At 43.4% G+C, this 15,575-nt stretch overlaps 1 protein-coding gene across 3 annotated transcripts in view; it reads left to right on the top strand.

Annotated features, from left to right (window-relative positions):
* The window catches only part of ELMO1 (engulfment and cell motility 1), a 548,072-nt gene that overhangs the window by 492,281 nt on the left and 40,216 nt on the right, over positions 1–15,575 (top strand). For all 3 annotated transcript variants that reach the window (XM_040433269.1, XM_040433270.1, XM_040433271.1), the window contains one exon: positions 11,882–11,989. In XM_040433269.1, coding sequence (XP_040289203.1) covers positions 11,882–11,989 — 108 coding nt within the window. The remainder of the gene's footprint in view (positions 1–11,881; positions 11,990–15,575) is intronic.

The raw sequence follows: 15,575 nt of genomic DNA, 5'->3' as shown, positions 1-15,575 counted from the left end.
ATCTCTTATAGGGGGCTATGATATGCACAATTAACCCCTCAGGTGCAGCACCCGAGGGGTTAATTGTGTGGATCACAGCCCCCTGTAAGAGATCGGGTGCTGCCAGGCAGCAGGGGGCAGTCATGTACACAGTTCGTAGTATATTCTAACTAGAAGCGTCCCCATCACTATGGGAACGCCTCTGTGTTAGAATACACTGTCAGATATGAGTTTTCACAAAGTGAAAACTCATCTCTGAAAAAGCTTTTATGCAGACGGATCTTCGGATCCGTCTGTATGAAAGTAACCTACGGACGCGGATGCGAATCTTGTGTGCATCCGTGTTCTTTCACGGACCCATTGGCTTGAATGGGTCCGTGAACCGTTGTCCGTCAAAAAAATAGGACAGGTCATATTTTTTGGACGGACAGTAAACACGGATCACGGATGCGGCTGCAAAACGGTGCATTTTCCGATTTTTCCACGGACCCATTGAAAGTCAAAAAACGGAAAACGGCACAACGGCCACGGATGCACACAACAGTCGTGTGCATGAGGCCTTAGGCTTGTAGTAAAAGAGACGGCAGACTTGTGATCAGTGGTTGGTCAATGTTTGGACAGATTCAGTTTTCTAATATTGCTGATTTGTTTGGCCGTGACGGACACCTGGCTATGTTTATGGCCATTTATAGCACGTACATTGCTATGTGTAGACTGCATATCTGTTTTTGCATTTCGAGGGGGTCAGACATACTGTCAATACAAATCCACACGCCATCTGGTGAGACAAATTATTAGTTTCCATCTTTTGCAAAAGCGCAATTGAGGTATTTCTGTTCGGTGTAATAAGTCGCACGACATATAGGGCACAACTACACTGCTACATGCATCCATCTTGGATGGATTTTTTTGCGACTGTCGTGTCACAGCGCGACACCATAGCCTATCATTATAAAAATTGTTGCACAACATTGGTACGACCAAATGTCGCGCGACACATGTCATCATGTTGCCCTAGCCTTAAAGGGGCAGGGCACTGTGGAGGTCACTGTTAAGGGGGCAGGGGCCACTATTAAAGGGGCAGCTGCTGTGGAAGTCACTGTTAAAGGGGCAGGCACTGTGGAGGTCACTGTTTAAGGGGCGTTCACTGTGGATGTTGCTGTTAAGGTGACAGGCCACTGTGGAGGTCATTGTTAAAGGGGCGGGCACTGTGGAGGTTACTCTTATTAACCACCTCAGCCCCCATAGCTTAAACACCCAGGCCACTTTTTACACTTCTGACCTACAGTACTTTCACCGTTTATTGCTCGGTCATGCAACTTACCACCCAAATGAATTTTACCTCCTTTTCTTTTCACTAATAGAGCTTTCATTTGGTGGTATTTCATTGCTGCTGACATTTTTACTTATTTTTGTTATTAATCGAAATTTAACGATTTTTTTTGCAAAAAAATGACATTTTTCACTTTCAGTTGTAAAATTTTGCAAAAAAAAACGACATCCATATATAAATTTTTCTCAAAATTTATTGTTCTACATGTCTTTGATAAAAAAAAAAATGGTTTGGGTAAAAGTTATAGCGTTTACAAACTATGGTACAAAAATGTGAATTTCCGCTTTTTGAAGCAGCTCTGACTTTCTGAGCACCTGTCATGTTTCCTGAGGTTCTACAATGGCCAGACAGTACAAACACCCCACAAATGACCCCATTTCGGAAAGTAGACACCCTAAGGTATTCGCTGATGGGCATAGTGAGTTCATAGAACTTTTTATTTTTTGTCACAAGTTAGTGGAAAATGATGATTATTTATTTTTTATTTTTTTCTTACAAAGTCTCATATTCCACTAACTTGTGACAAAAAATAAAAACTTCTATGAACTCACTATGCCCATCAGCGAATACCTTGGGGTGTCTTGTTTCCAAAATGGGGTCACTTGTGGGGTAGTTATACTGCCCTGGCATTCTAGGGGCCCAAATGTGTGGTAAGTAGTTTGAAATCAAAATCTGTAAAAAATGGCCGGTGAAATCCGAAAGGTGCTCTTTGGAATGTGGCCCCCTTTGCCCACCTAGGCTGCAAAAAAGTGTCACACATGTGGTATCTCCGTACTCAGGAGAAGTTGGGCAATGTGTTTTGGGGTGTCATTTTACATATACCCATGATGGGTGAGAGAAATATCTCGGCAAAAGACAACTTTTCCCATTTTTTTTATACAAAGTTGGCATTTGACCAAGATATTTATCTCACCCAGCATGGGTATATGTAAAATGACACCCCAAAACACATTCCCCAACTTCTCCTGAGTACGGCGATACCACATGTGTGACACTTTTTTGCAGCCTAGATGCGCAAAGGTGCCCAAATTCCTTTTAGGAGGGCATTTTTAGACATTTGGATCCCAGACTTCTTCTCACGCTTTAGGGCCCCTAAAAAGCCAGGGCAGTATAAATACCCCACATGTGACCCCATTTTGGAAAGAAGACACCCCAAGGTATTCAATGAGGGGCATGGCGAGTTCATATAAAAATTTTGGCACAAGTGTAGCGGAAATTGTTCTTTTGGGGTTTTTTCTCACAAAGTCTCCCTTTCCGCTAACTTGAGACAAAAATTTCAATCTTTCATGGACTCAATATGCCCCTCAGTGAATACCTTGGGGTGTCTTCTTTCCAAAATGGTGTTATTTGTGGGGTGTTTGTACTGCCCTGGCATTTGAGGGTCTCCGCAATCATTACATGTATGGCCAGCATTAGGAGTTTCTGCTATTCTCCTTATATTGAGCATACGGGTAATGAGATTTTTTTTTTTCCGTTCAGCCTCTGGGCTGAAAGAAAAAAATGAACAGCACAGATTTCTTTATTCGCATCGATCAATGTGGATGAAAAAATCTCTGCCAAAAAAAAAAAAAAGGAGGGGAAAGGCGTCTGCCAGGATATAGGAGCTCCGCCCAACATCCATACCCACTTAGCCCGTATGCCCTGGCAAACCAGATTTATCCATTCACATCAATCGATGTGGATGAATAAATCATTGCCGGGATTTTTTATTTTTTTTATATATATATATACAAAGTGTTTGCCAAAGCATATGAACACCGCCGCCTCCTCAGCTCATATGCCTCGGCAAACGTATCTTTTACTGCAGAGGAGAAATCTCGTCTTGCAGCGCCGCATACACCGACTTGTGTGTAATCTGACAGCAGCGCAATGCTTCTGTCAGAATGCACATCAGTGCTGCAGCTAGTCGATCGGTTGGTCCACCTGGAAGGTAAAAAAAACAAAACAAAAAAGAAAAAACCAGGCCGCAACGCAATAAATTTTATTAACTTTATAATAACTTTTGAACAGAACATATAAACTTTTTTTTTACTTTTTGAACTGAAGTTAACTTTTTTGCTTACTGGTGTTTTTTTTTTTGTTTTTTGTTTTTAACCTTTTATAGGACAAACCTCTCCTTCCCCATGGGACAATGTGCAAAGCGCAAATCGCCCAAAGATGTGGCGAAGTACATTATGCACTTTATCCCAGGTGAAAGGAGCAGTTCTTCGTTACACAAGGCAGCCCTCTCCCCCTTGCAAGACGGGTGGTAACGAGCCGTTGGGGGAAGCCCACGCGACTAGTTTGCGCGGTGCCACAGCAGCCAATCTGTTCTAGGAACAAATGCCTGAAGAGGGCCACACTTGTGTAGAAATTGTCCACATAAAGATGGTACCCCTTGCCAAATAAGGGTGACACAAAGTCCCAGACTGTCTTCCCACTGCTCCCCAGGTAGTCAGGGCAACCGACCGGCTCCAGGGTCTGATCTTTTTCCTCATAGATCCGAAATTTGTGGGTATAGCCTGTGTCCCTTTCACAGAGCTTTTACAATTTGACCCCATACCGGGCGCGCTTGCTTGGGAGGTATTGTTTGAAGCCAAGGCGCCCGGTAAAATGTATTAGGGACTCGTCTACGCAGATGTTTTGCTCTGGGGTATACAAATCTGCAAATTTCTGGTTGAAGTGGTCTATGAGGGGCCGAATTTTGTGGAGCCGGTCAAAAGCTGGGTGGCCTCTGGGACGGGAGGTGGTGTTGTCGCTAAAGTGCAGGAAACGCAGGATGGCCTCAAAACGTGCCCTGGACATAGCAGCAGAGAACATGGGCATGTGATGAATCCGGTTCGTGGACCAATATGACCGCAATTCATGCTTTTTGGTTAGACCCATGTTGAGGAGAAGGCCCAGAAAAATTTTAATTTCGGAAACTTGGACTGGTTTCCGCCGGAAAGGCTGGGCATAAAAGCTTCCTGGGTTGGCGGATATAAATTGAGTGGCATACCGATTTGTTTCTGCCACGACTAAGTCCAAGAGCTCCGCAGTCAAGAACAGCTCAAAAAATCCCAGGGCCGAACCGATCTGAGCTGTCTCAACCCGAACTCCAGACTGGGCGGTGAAAGGGGGAACTAATGGTGCGGCTGAAGTTGGTGACTGCCAATCAGGATTTTCCAGCACCTCAGGGATTCTAGGGGCTCTACGGGCCTGTCTGTGCGGTGGGTGCGACGGGGTAACTACTGCACGTGCCACCGTACCAGCTTCAACTGCCCTTCTGGTGCTCGCCACTTCACCATGTTGTACGGCAGTGCTGGTACTAGGTCCAGGGAGGGCTGCGCTGCTGGTGTATGCCTCACCACGTGATCCGACAGCGCCAGCCCCACTCTGCTGCTCTTGAAGCGGATCCTGCGCAACCTGTGGTCTAGCGACACGGGGCCGGGTACGCCTGGTTCTATCAGGGACCTCCTCGTCCGAACTTTGGGTCAGACTGCCACTGCTTTCTACAGGTTCATATTCTGACCCGCTAGATTCGTCAGATGAGGGTTCCCATTCCTCATCCGACTGGGTCAGAATCCTGTAGGCCTCTTCAGAAGAATACCCCCTGTTTGACATTTGGACTACTAAATTTAGGGGTATTCCCTGAGACTACCCAAGAAAAAAAGCAAGCCTGTCTTACAAAGGGGAGGCTAGCGAAGTACTGGAGGCCGCTGCGGTTGATAAAAAATATCAAAACTGATTTTTTTATCGCCGCAGCGCTTGGAAAGTGATTGTGCAGTGATCAAAAAAATATATATTTTTTGCCACTGCGGAGGGGCGGGTGTGGGTGAACGCACGTGTGGGCGACCGATCAGGCCTGATCGGGCAAACACTGCATTTTGGGTGGAGGGCGAGCTAAGGTGACACTAATACAATTATAGATCTGACTGTGATCAGTTTTGTTCACTTACAGATACTATAAAAGTACAAATGTTGATTAGCGATACGCTAATCAGCGAATCAGTGACTGCGGTGCGGTGGGCTGGGCGCTAACTGACGCTAAACTACCTAACCAAGGGGCCTAAACTATCCTAAAACCTAACAGTCAATACCAGTGGAAAAAAAAAATTGACAGTTTACACTGATCACTTTTTTCCTTTCACTAGGTGATTGACAGGGGCGATCAAGGGGTGATCAAGGGGTTAATTCGGGTGATGGGGGTGATCTGGGGCTAAGGTGAAGTGTTTGGTGCTACTCACTGTGATGTCTGATCCTCTGCTGGAACCAACCGACGAAAAGGACCAGCAGAGGAGCAGACAAGCCATTTAACACATCATATTTACTAATATAATGTGTTAGATGGCTTTTCATTAGTTTTTTTAAAAATAATCGCCAGCCTGCCAGCCACGATCATTGGCTGGCAGGCTGATGACGAACTTGTCCTCTAACTTTTGCCGGCCCGCGATGCGCGGGCCGGCTTTGAGCGAAATCTCGCGTCTCGCGAGATGACGCATATATGCGTGACTGTGCGCAGGGCTGCCGCCTCCGGAACGCGATCCTGCGTTAGGCGGTCCGGAGGCGGTTAAAGGGACAGCTGCTGTGGAGGTCACTATTAAGTCAGCAGGGTACTGTGAGGTCACTGTTAAGGGAGCGGGGTACCGTGGAGGTCACTGTTAAGGAAGCGGGGTACTGTGGAGGTCACTGTTAAGGGAAAGGGGTACTGTGGCAGTCACTGTTAAAAGGACGGGTACTGTGGAGGTCTGTTAAGTGGGCAGGGAACCGTGGAGGTCACAGATAAGCTGACGGTCCCCTATGGAGCTCAATGTTAAGGCACAGAGTGCTGTATAGGTCACTGTTAAAGGGGCGGGCTGCTGTGAAGGTCAAAGTTAAGGGGATAAGCTGCTGGGGAGGTCTTATTTTAAGGAGGCGGGGCACTGTGGGGGGGTCAGTGTTAAGGGGTGAGGGGCTGTGGAGTTCACTGTTAAGGGGGCGGGGTACTGTAAAGGTCACTGTTATGGGGGATATTGTCAATATCTTTTAACGACACAGAGAAACATGAAATGAAATAGATTAAATATACCCGTGCGAAGCCTGGTCCTTCTGCGTGTGTGTGTGTGTGTACACTCACCTAAAGAATTATTAGGAACACCTGTTCTATTTCTCATTAATGCAATTATCTAGTCAACCAATCACATGGCAGTTGCTTCAATGCATTTAGGGGTGTGTTCCTGGTCAAGACAATCTCCTGAACTCCAAACTGAATGTCAGAATGGGAAAGAAAGGTGATTTAAGCAATTTTGAGCGTGGCATGGTTGTTGGTGCCAGACGGGCCGGTCTGAGTATTTCACAATCTGCTCAGTTACTGGGATTTTCACGCACAACCATTTCTAGGGTTTACAAAGAATTGTGTGAAAAGGGAAAAACATCCAGTATGCGGCAGTCCTGTGGGCAAAAATGCCTTGTGGATGCTAGAGGTCAGAGGAGAATGGGCCGACTGATTCAAGCTGATAGAAGAGCAACGTTGACTGAAATAACCACTCGTTACAACCGAGGTATGCAGCAAAGCATTTGTGAAGCCACAACACGCACAACCTTGAGGCGGATGGGCTACAACAGCAGAAGACCCCACCGGGTACCACTCATCTCCACTACAAATAGGAAAAAGAGGCTACAATTTGCACGAGCTCACCAAAATTGAACTGTTGAAGACTGGAAAAATTTTGCCTGGTCTGATGAGTCTCGATTTCTGTTGAGACATTTAAATGGTAGAGTCCGAATTTGGCGTAAACAGAATGAGAACATGAATCCATCCTCTGATGGCTACTTCCAGCAGGATAATGCACCATGTCACAAAGCTCGAATCATTTCAAATTGGTTTCTTGAACATGACAATGAGTTCACTGTACTAAAATGGCCCCCACAGTCACCAGATCTCAACCCAATAGAGCATCTTTGGGATGTGGTGGAACGGGAGCTTCGTGCCCTGGATGTGCATCACTCAAATCTCCCATCAACTGCAAAATGCTATCCTATCAATATGGGCCAACATTTCTAAAGAATGCTATCAGCACCTTGTTGAATCAATGCCACGTAGAATTAAAGCAGTTCTGAAGGCAAAAGGGGGTCCAACACCGTATTAGTATGGTGTTCCTAATAATTCTTTAGGTGAGTGTGTGTATGTATATATATATATATATATATATATATATATATAGGCTGCACATGCAGTGTAATAGGTAATAGAAGTGATGTGAACAAACAGTTATAGTAGGTTATGCTTGTCATGCAATGATGGCCGGTCAAATATTTGAGATAATTGTAACTTACTAATGTATATCTTCCAGTGTCAGCGTCTGTCAGTCTTCTAAAAAGTATTTTGTGTATGCCACATTTCCTATTCAAGAAAAAAATGCTGAAGCACTGTTCACTTGTCAGTCAGATTTCCTCCCTTGACAGCTTGTCAGTAAATGTGACCCTGTGTGTGGAAGTATACAGAAATAAATGCAAGGAAAGGACCGAGCAGGTTTATGGGTTTGCGCTTTCCGAATATCGCCAGTTCCGTATTTATTGATTCATACAGTAGCTTCAGAAAATAGTGGGGTTATTTGTGGGTTTTCTTCCTTTATTCTCCAGTGTCTGGAATATCTACACTAGGAAAAAACACATTGAAAGAAATCATTATGTAAATAATTCAGTTTTGCAGATGCTTGAAGCTGGCATCAAATGCAATTATAGTGAACACAGCGATGTGAATTACAATGAACACGCTGCATGAGCGTTTATTATGGGCTCTATCATTAAAATAACTTAATTCATGGCTTGCATTATTTATTGAGAAATGTTCAGTCTCTTTGGCTGGGTGAAGCCCCTTCATTTATCTGGGATATGCCAACCTTTGTCGCATCATTAAAATGTGTGCAAATAATGTTTTGGGCCCTCTCCAGAAGACGAATATAGACGCTTTTGCATCCTTAAAGCTGGTGCCACACACAGGTTTTTTTTTTATTGCTTTTGTGGGTTTTAGTGCATTTTTTCTAATTTTTTCCCTTGTTTTAGGCGAAAAAAGACAGCCCCAGATGTTGCATTTAAGTCTATGGGAAATATTAAATCCAGGACAGACATTTTTCGTCGCAATTTTTTCAACTGCTTTCTTTGCATCAATTGCGTGCCTTTTTCCCCCCGCCCCCAACATTGCAGCATGCTATGGATGTGGTCTTTTTTGTGGTTTTTTTATGGAGTTTTTGCATGCTTTGTTTTATTTTTTTTACCCATGCTGTCTAGAAAAAGAGACATCATACTCTCCTCTAAAATAATTACGAAGCATGCAGTCTGTGCACCTAAACCTCAGGGCTGCCATAGATTTCTGGCTCCATTTGCACCAGAAAGCTAATGGGCATAAATGAAGATAAATTTGTTGTGGCACTTAGTCATGACCCCTTTCCAACCTTGCCATGGCCCCTTTTGGAAATAAGGCAAGGGCCGTGTAAAAAAAAAAAAGCCACTTGTGACTATTTAAAAAAAAAGTTGCATGTAAAAAGTTACAAACACACAGTTTGAGACTTTTTTACGCCACTTTTGTGGCACAGGCAGATGATAAATCTCCCCCATTATATGGACAAAAACACCTCATAAAAAGCCGATCAAGTCAGATGATTTTTTTTTGGCCTTTTGTTTGTTGCCCAAAAAAAACAGGGACAAAACTGTGTAAAGAAGCCCTAAAGAACAAATCTCCCAAAAGTATCTGTGAAGATGTTTTTTGGCTTCATTTTTCCTCTAAGCGCTTTAATTTCTGTGGTAGGTGCCAAGATTACTCTTCATATTTGATCAATGTTACCCATTACACAGAATGACCTCACTTACATAAAGTTTATTAGATAAAAGTACTGGAAGACATAATTTACCACTGTAAGATCAGCGTTGTCCTGTGATAAGAGCTAGACCCTACCCTGTATCATCCTGTGCAGGCTTACTCACTATCTGGACTGTGTCCATGTATTCCCTTCTCATAAATCAGATGAACAGAATTGGGTGTGTTCCTGCCCAGATTTCATTATCGAGTCCACTTCAGTTTCTAAATCTATCAGGGCTAATGTCTGATACAGGGTTGAGATTGGCCTCAGATGTTTTCTAGACCTTGGTGTCTCCTTGAGCAGATAGCCTACAAATCTTGACTCTTTTCACTGTTAATTCACTGTTTGATTGGCTTCTTTGTTCTGATAGTCAGTATGAAGAATAATTACTGTTCCCCCAAAGCTCCTTTTGATGTGTGTAATAAAAGAAAAACAGGGTATCTTTAAAGAGATCTCCATTTTGTCTGCATTTCTAATGCTGTACAGCAATTCCGAAGGTTATATTTCATAAATACAGTATTATTGAAGTGCTAGTTTCAGTCAAAATAGTGCCTGCACCCTCTGCAGTTAGATTTTCATAGAAAACACTTAGGGGGAGAGTTATCATCTCCCTTGTGCCTGAAGAGTGACGTTGCAAAGTCACAAACTATGGGCGTCATCTATTAAGACCGGAGTTTTAGACTCCGGTCTTAATAAGTCTCTTAGCTGGCTGTGGATCTGCCGATGGTTATGAACAGGTTATAAATAAAAGCCATCTTCCTAGCTATCTTACGTTTAGACCATTTTCTACGGCTAAAACAGGCGTAGAATAATGAATGAGTAGGGTCTGCAGGCCCGTCTCTTTCCCTGTCCGCGCCACGCCCACTCTTTTAGACCTGGCATGAGCTGGAAAAACTCAAAGATTGCAGCGCAAATAACCATGGCGCCGCAATCTACGCCAAACATACGCCGAATATAGGCACATTTCTGATCACACTTGATCACGGCATCTAAAGGCTTTAATGACAATGATGCTGATCGCGGTCATTAGCTGCGGGTCTCTGCTGCTTGAAACAGGGGAGACCTTCCGGCCATGACGCCTGCTGCACGAGTGGGCATCATTTTTTCATTTTGCTCCAGCGCCGTACATGTACAGCGCTAGTAGCGAACGCTTTAAAGGTTTTATCCCACTAAGACAACTTATCCACTATAATCTGTATAGGGGGTGTATCTGATTGGCAGGCAGGGATCCAACCGATGGGGGCCCTGCCAAACGAGAGAATGGGGGCTTGTTCTCCCTGTTTAATGGAGCAGCAGTCACGCCTGCAATGCAGCTCAGTTCAGCTATATAGGGCTGCCGGAGATAGCCGAGTACAAGCTCTTGACTATCTTCAGCAGCCTCATAGAGCTGAATGGAGTGGTGGACACTCATGCGACTGGGACTCTAGTGAACCTCAATGAGAGCAATTATACACAAATGCAGAAAATTTGGAACAATGGTGAATCTTCCCAGGACTGACTGGACTACCAAGATTCCACAAAGAGTTAATTGACGACTTGTCTGGCAGGTCGCAAATGATCCCAGACAAATATCTAGAGTACTGCAGGCTTTGCTTTCCTCAGTTAACATCTGTACACGATTCTGCCACCATAAGAACATCATACCAATAATCAGATTTGGTGGTGGTAGTGCTATGTTCTAGGGGTGCTTTGTTTCTTCAGGACCTGGCTGACTTGTAATTGATGGAACCATAAATTCTGCTTTCGATCAGAAAATCCTGGAGGAGAATGTCTCTCCGTCCGTTCATGACCTGAAGCTCAGATGCAGTTGGAGCACACAAGCAAATCCACCTCTGAGTGGCTTGAAAGAAAGAAAATGTATAATTTCAATTAAGGTTTTGTAGTCAAAGTCCTGACTTGAATCCCATTGAGATTCTGTGGCAAGACCTTAAACGGCCATGCCTGAAAATCCTCCATTGTAGCCATATTAAAATAATTCTTGAGAGGGAGTACGAAATTCCTTCTAGTGAGATAAAAAATGTATTGTTGCCAAGGGTGGCACTACAAGTTATTAGGTATAGGGGGTAATTACTTTTTCACATGGATAATATAGCTTTTGAATAAATCTTTATCTTCAATAAATATAATGATCATTTAAAAACTGCATTTTGTGTTTTCTCCTGTTGACTTTATAATATATATTAAAATTAGACTGGATGATCTAAAACATTTTAAAACGGTTGTCCTAGATATTTATACTGAATGCCTATCCTTAGGCCTCATGCACACGACCGTTGTTTTGGTCCGCATCCGAGCCGCAGTTTTGGCCGCTCGGATGCGGACCCATTCACTTCAATGGGGCCACAAAAGATGCGGACAGCACTCCGTGTGCTGTCCGCATCCGTTACGTAGCCCCGCAAAAAAAATATAACATGTCCTATTCTTGTCTCTTTTGCGGACAAGAATAGGCATTTCTACAATGGGCCGCCTGTTCCGTTCCGCAAATTGCAAAAAACGGAACGGTCGTGTGCATGAGGCCTTAAGATGGGTCATCCATATCAGCGGGGATCCGACTACTGATACTCCCACCCGATAAGCTGCTCTGCAGTAGTTCTGGCACCGGCACAACACAGCTTTGTCCACTGTTTAGTAGATGAAGCTGGCTACTACAGCATTGCTCCCACTCAAAATTTATTTAAATTCTTGTACAAAACAATATTTTTACTAAATCATTTATGTTCTAGTTATATAGTCATTAGGATTACTGTATTAAATTTTATTTTATTTTTTGCAGATAAGTTTTGGTATTGTCGTCTGTCACCAAATCACAAAGTATTACACTATGGAGACTTGGAGGAGAGTCCTCAAGGAGAGGTTCCCCATGATAATTTGCAGGACAAATGTAAGTAACTTTAAATTTCATTGTTACAAAACCAAACAAGGGGTTATAGACATGACCAATTGAAACATGGGTTTTGTCTATTTTTTTGTGTAGATTAGCAAGGGTGAGTCAGGATTGTCTAGATTAGCAAGGCAGGCACTTAATAATGTATTGTTATTATCCATATTACTTCCTTTGCTGGCTGATTCATTTTATACACTGCCTTTATTCACATTATACACTGCTTGTATTGATGGGTTATGACCACCCTGCAATCCAGCAGTGGTGGACGTGCTTCCACACTATAGGAAAAGGTGCCAGCCTCTCTCGTCGCCAGGACCATGGGAGTATGCATAGGCCGCCACTTTTTCCTGTAGTTTGCTAGCATGGCCACCACTGCTGGATTGCAGGGTGGTCGTAACCCCTGGATAGGCGCAGTGTATAATGTGATGGAAAAAAGAATCAAGCCAGCCGTTGCTGGAACTGCCTGCCAGATCCGGAAATTTGTGCGCAAATGGATAGCATTTGTAGACGGATCTGGATGCGTATCCGTCTCAAATGCATTGCAATAACGGATCCGTCTCTCTGGTGTCATCCGGAAAAACGGATCCAGTATTTATTTATTTTTTCACATTTTTAAAGGTCTGCTCATACCGGAAAACTGGGTCAGTTTTTTCCAGAATACTTGGTGCCGGCTAGCATTAATGCATTTCAATGGAAAATAATGCTGGATCCGGCATTCCGGCAAGTGTTACGGAATTTTGGCCGGAGAAAATTCTGCAGCTTGCTGCAGTATTTTCTCCGGCCAAATACCGTAAGAGTGACTGAACTGAAGACATCCTGATGCATCCTGAACGGATTGCTCTCCATTCAGAATGCATTAGGATAAAACTGAAGCGTTTTTTTCGGTATCGAGCTCCTAGGACAGAACTCAATACCGGAAAACTTTAACGCTACTGTGAAAGTACCCTAACTGTGTAAAGGGATGCGGTTCCTATGATTCCTTTCCCCTCTCACAGACATTCCCTCTATTTACAGCTGCCCGCACACTCTTCTATTACAAGGTTTATGGCAGTGCTGTAATGACACACTGCACAGTTCTGTTACTGAGATGGCTTTATGCTGCTCACTGCTGCCCAGGATGAGAGTCATGGTCTCTCTAACCTCTCATGCACATGACTGTATTTTTAGTCCATATCCAATTCTCATTTTTTGCGGATCACACATGAACCCATTCATTTATATGAGTCCGCAAAACAAATTGACAGCACACAGATGTCATCCCTGTGCTTTCTGCATCCTTGTGGCCAGGCCACAAATGATACAACCTATCCTATTTGTGTCCTTTGTGCAGACAGGAATATTAATTTTTATAGTGGGTCTTGTGAAAATTGTGGGAAGCACACAGACCATATCCATTTTTTGAAGGTCTGAGATTTGTGGACCACAAACTGGACATGGTCACCTACAGTGGGCCTAATAGATTGCAAAGGGCAATGAAGTAGTGGAGATAAGTGGATCCACTAAGTAGATGCATCTAGCTGCAGTGGAGGCAGGAAGGATGTGAATAGTACTCGTGGTGGCAGTCCTTGCTATGTCTCTCACTGGGCCGTGCTGTGACCAGAAGAGTGCACCTGCCACGCCTTCGGGGCACTCCCTGGCTTTGGCAGTTCTCCTGCCTGATGATAGTTTGGGCTGCCAATGGTGGGTCACACAGGCATTGCACTCATGAAATACAGTCTTTACAGTCCCCAAGGCTGTGTATAGGAGGCTGGTCTTTCTCTTTTCAGTCAGGCTGTACTATATCTCCGTTCCCGGCCTAAGGAGTGCCCTTTCTCTCTATAAATATAGATAGATAATTCACTGCAGTTAAACCATTTGCATGCAATTTTGAAATATCAGAAAACCCCTTTGAACACATTTTTATTTCATTGCTAAATGGATCTGACGTGTTACAAAAGTTCTTATCATGCTCCATCTCTACTACTTTTGTAATATATATTACTACTACAACAGGCAATTTATTTGTTATATCACCCATTGAGACACTCTGATAGTATCATTGCAGTTTTTGCAGAAAAAATGTGCAGCCATTAACATTTGGTTTGAGAACCACAAAGACTTGCAGTAAAATTGCATGTCATATTATGGCCACTACATGCATACTTGCTTTGTCATAATGTATTTCAGATTCAATCCTGAGTGGTACCCTATGTTTTCGAAGTTAATAATTCACCTGTAATAGCAGTAGTTGGTGGGTACAATGGTCGGTTATTTACAGTGCCTTGCAAAAGTATTCAACCCCCCCCCCCCCCCCCCCCCTTGACTTTTTTCATGTTTTGGTGCCTCACAACCTGGAATTAACATGGATTGTTTGAGGATTTGCATCATTTCATTTACAGAACATGCCCACAACTTTGAAGATTTATTTTTTATTTTTTTTTTATTGTGAAGCCAACAACAAATAGGACAAAATAACAATACAATGTGCATAACTATTCACCCCCCTAAAGTCAATACTTTGTAGAGCCACCTTTTGCGGCAATCACAGCTCCAAGTCGCTTTGGATAAGTCTCTATGAGCTTGCCACATCTTACCACTGGGATTTTTGCCCATTCCTCCTTGCAAAACTGCTCCAGCTCCTTCAAGTTGGATGGTTTGCGCTTGTGAACAGCAATATTTTAGTCTGACCACAGATTTTCTATTGGATTGAGATCTGGGCTTTGACTAGGCTATTCCAACACATTTACATGTTTCCCCTTAAACCACTCAAGTGTTGCTTTAGCCGTGTGTTTGGGGTCATTGTCCTGCTGGAAGGCTCCGTCCTAGCCTCAGATCACGCACAGAGTGGGACAGGTTTTGCTCAAGAATATCCCTGCATTTAGCACCATCCATCTTTCCCATAACTCTGAACAGTTTCCCAGTCCCAGCTGCTGAAAAACATCCCCACAGCATGATGCTGCCACCACCATGTTTCATTGTGGGGTTGGTGTTCTTTGGGTGATGTGATGTGTTGGGTTTGTGCCAGACATAGCGTTTTCTTTGATGGCCGAAAAGTTCAATTTTAGTCTCATCAGACCATAGCACCTTCCTCCATACATTTTGGGGGTCTCCCACACATAACCAATCCCTGACTTGTACTTCTCAACAACATTTTCCCTTACTTGTTTGGAGAGTTCCTTGGTCTTCATGGCAGTGTTTGGTTAGTGATGCCTCTTGCTTAGGTGTTGCAGCCTCTGGGGCCTTTAAAAAAAGGTGTGTATATTAATTGACAGATCATGTGACACTTAGATTGTACACAGGTGGACATCATTTCACTAATTATGTGACTTTTGAAGGTAATTGGTTGCACCAGAGCTTTTTATGGTCTCTCTAACAAAGGGGGTGAATACATACGCACATGCCAATTTTCTGTTTTCTATTTCTAAACAATAGTTTTATTTATGTTTTTCTCATTTCACTTCACCAACTTAGACTATTGTGTTCTGATCCATCACATGAAATTCAGATTAACAAAACATTGAACTTATGGCTGCAATGTATCAAAACACAAAAAAAGTCAAGGGGGGTGAATACTTTTGCAAGGCACTGTATATGTTAATGTGAT

The sequence above is a fragment of the Bufo bufo genome, chromosome 5 (assembly GCF_905171765.1).
Source record: "Bufo bufo chromosome 5, aBufBuf1.1, whole genome shotgun sequence".
In the NCBI taxonomy this organism is placed as follows: Eukaryota; Metazoa; Chordata; class Amphibia; order Anura; family Bufonidae; genus Bufo; species Bufo bufo.
Note: the sequence above shows the minus strand (reverse complement) of the source record. Positions and strands in the feature narration are given on the sequence as shown.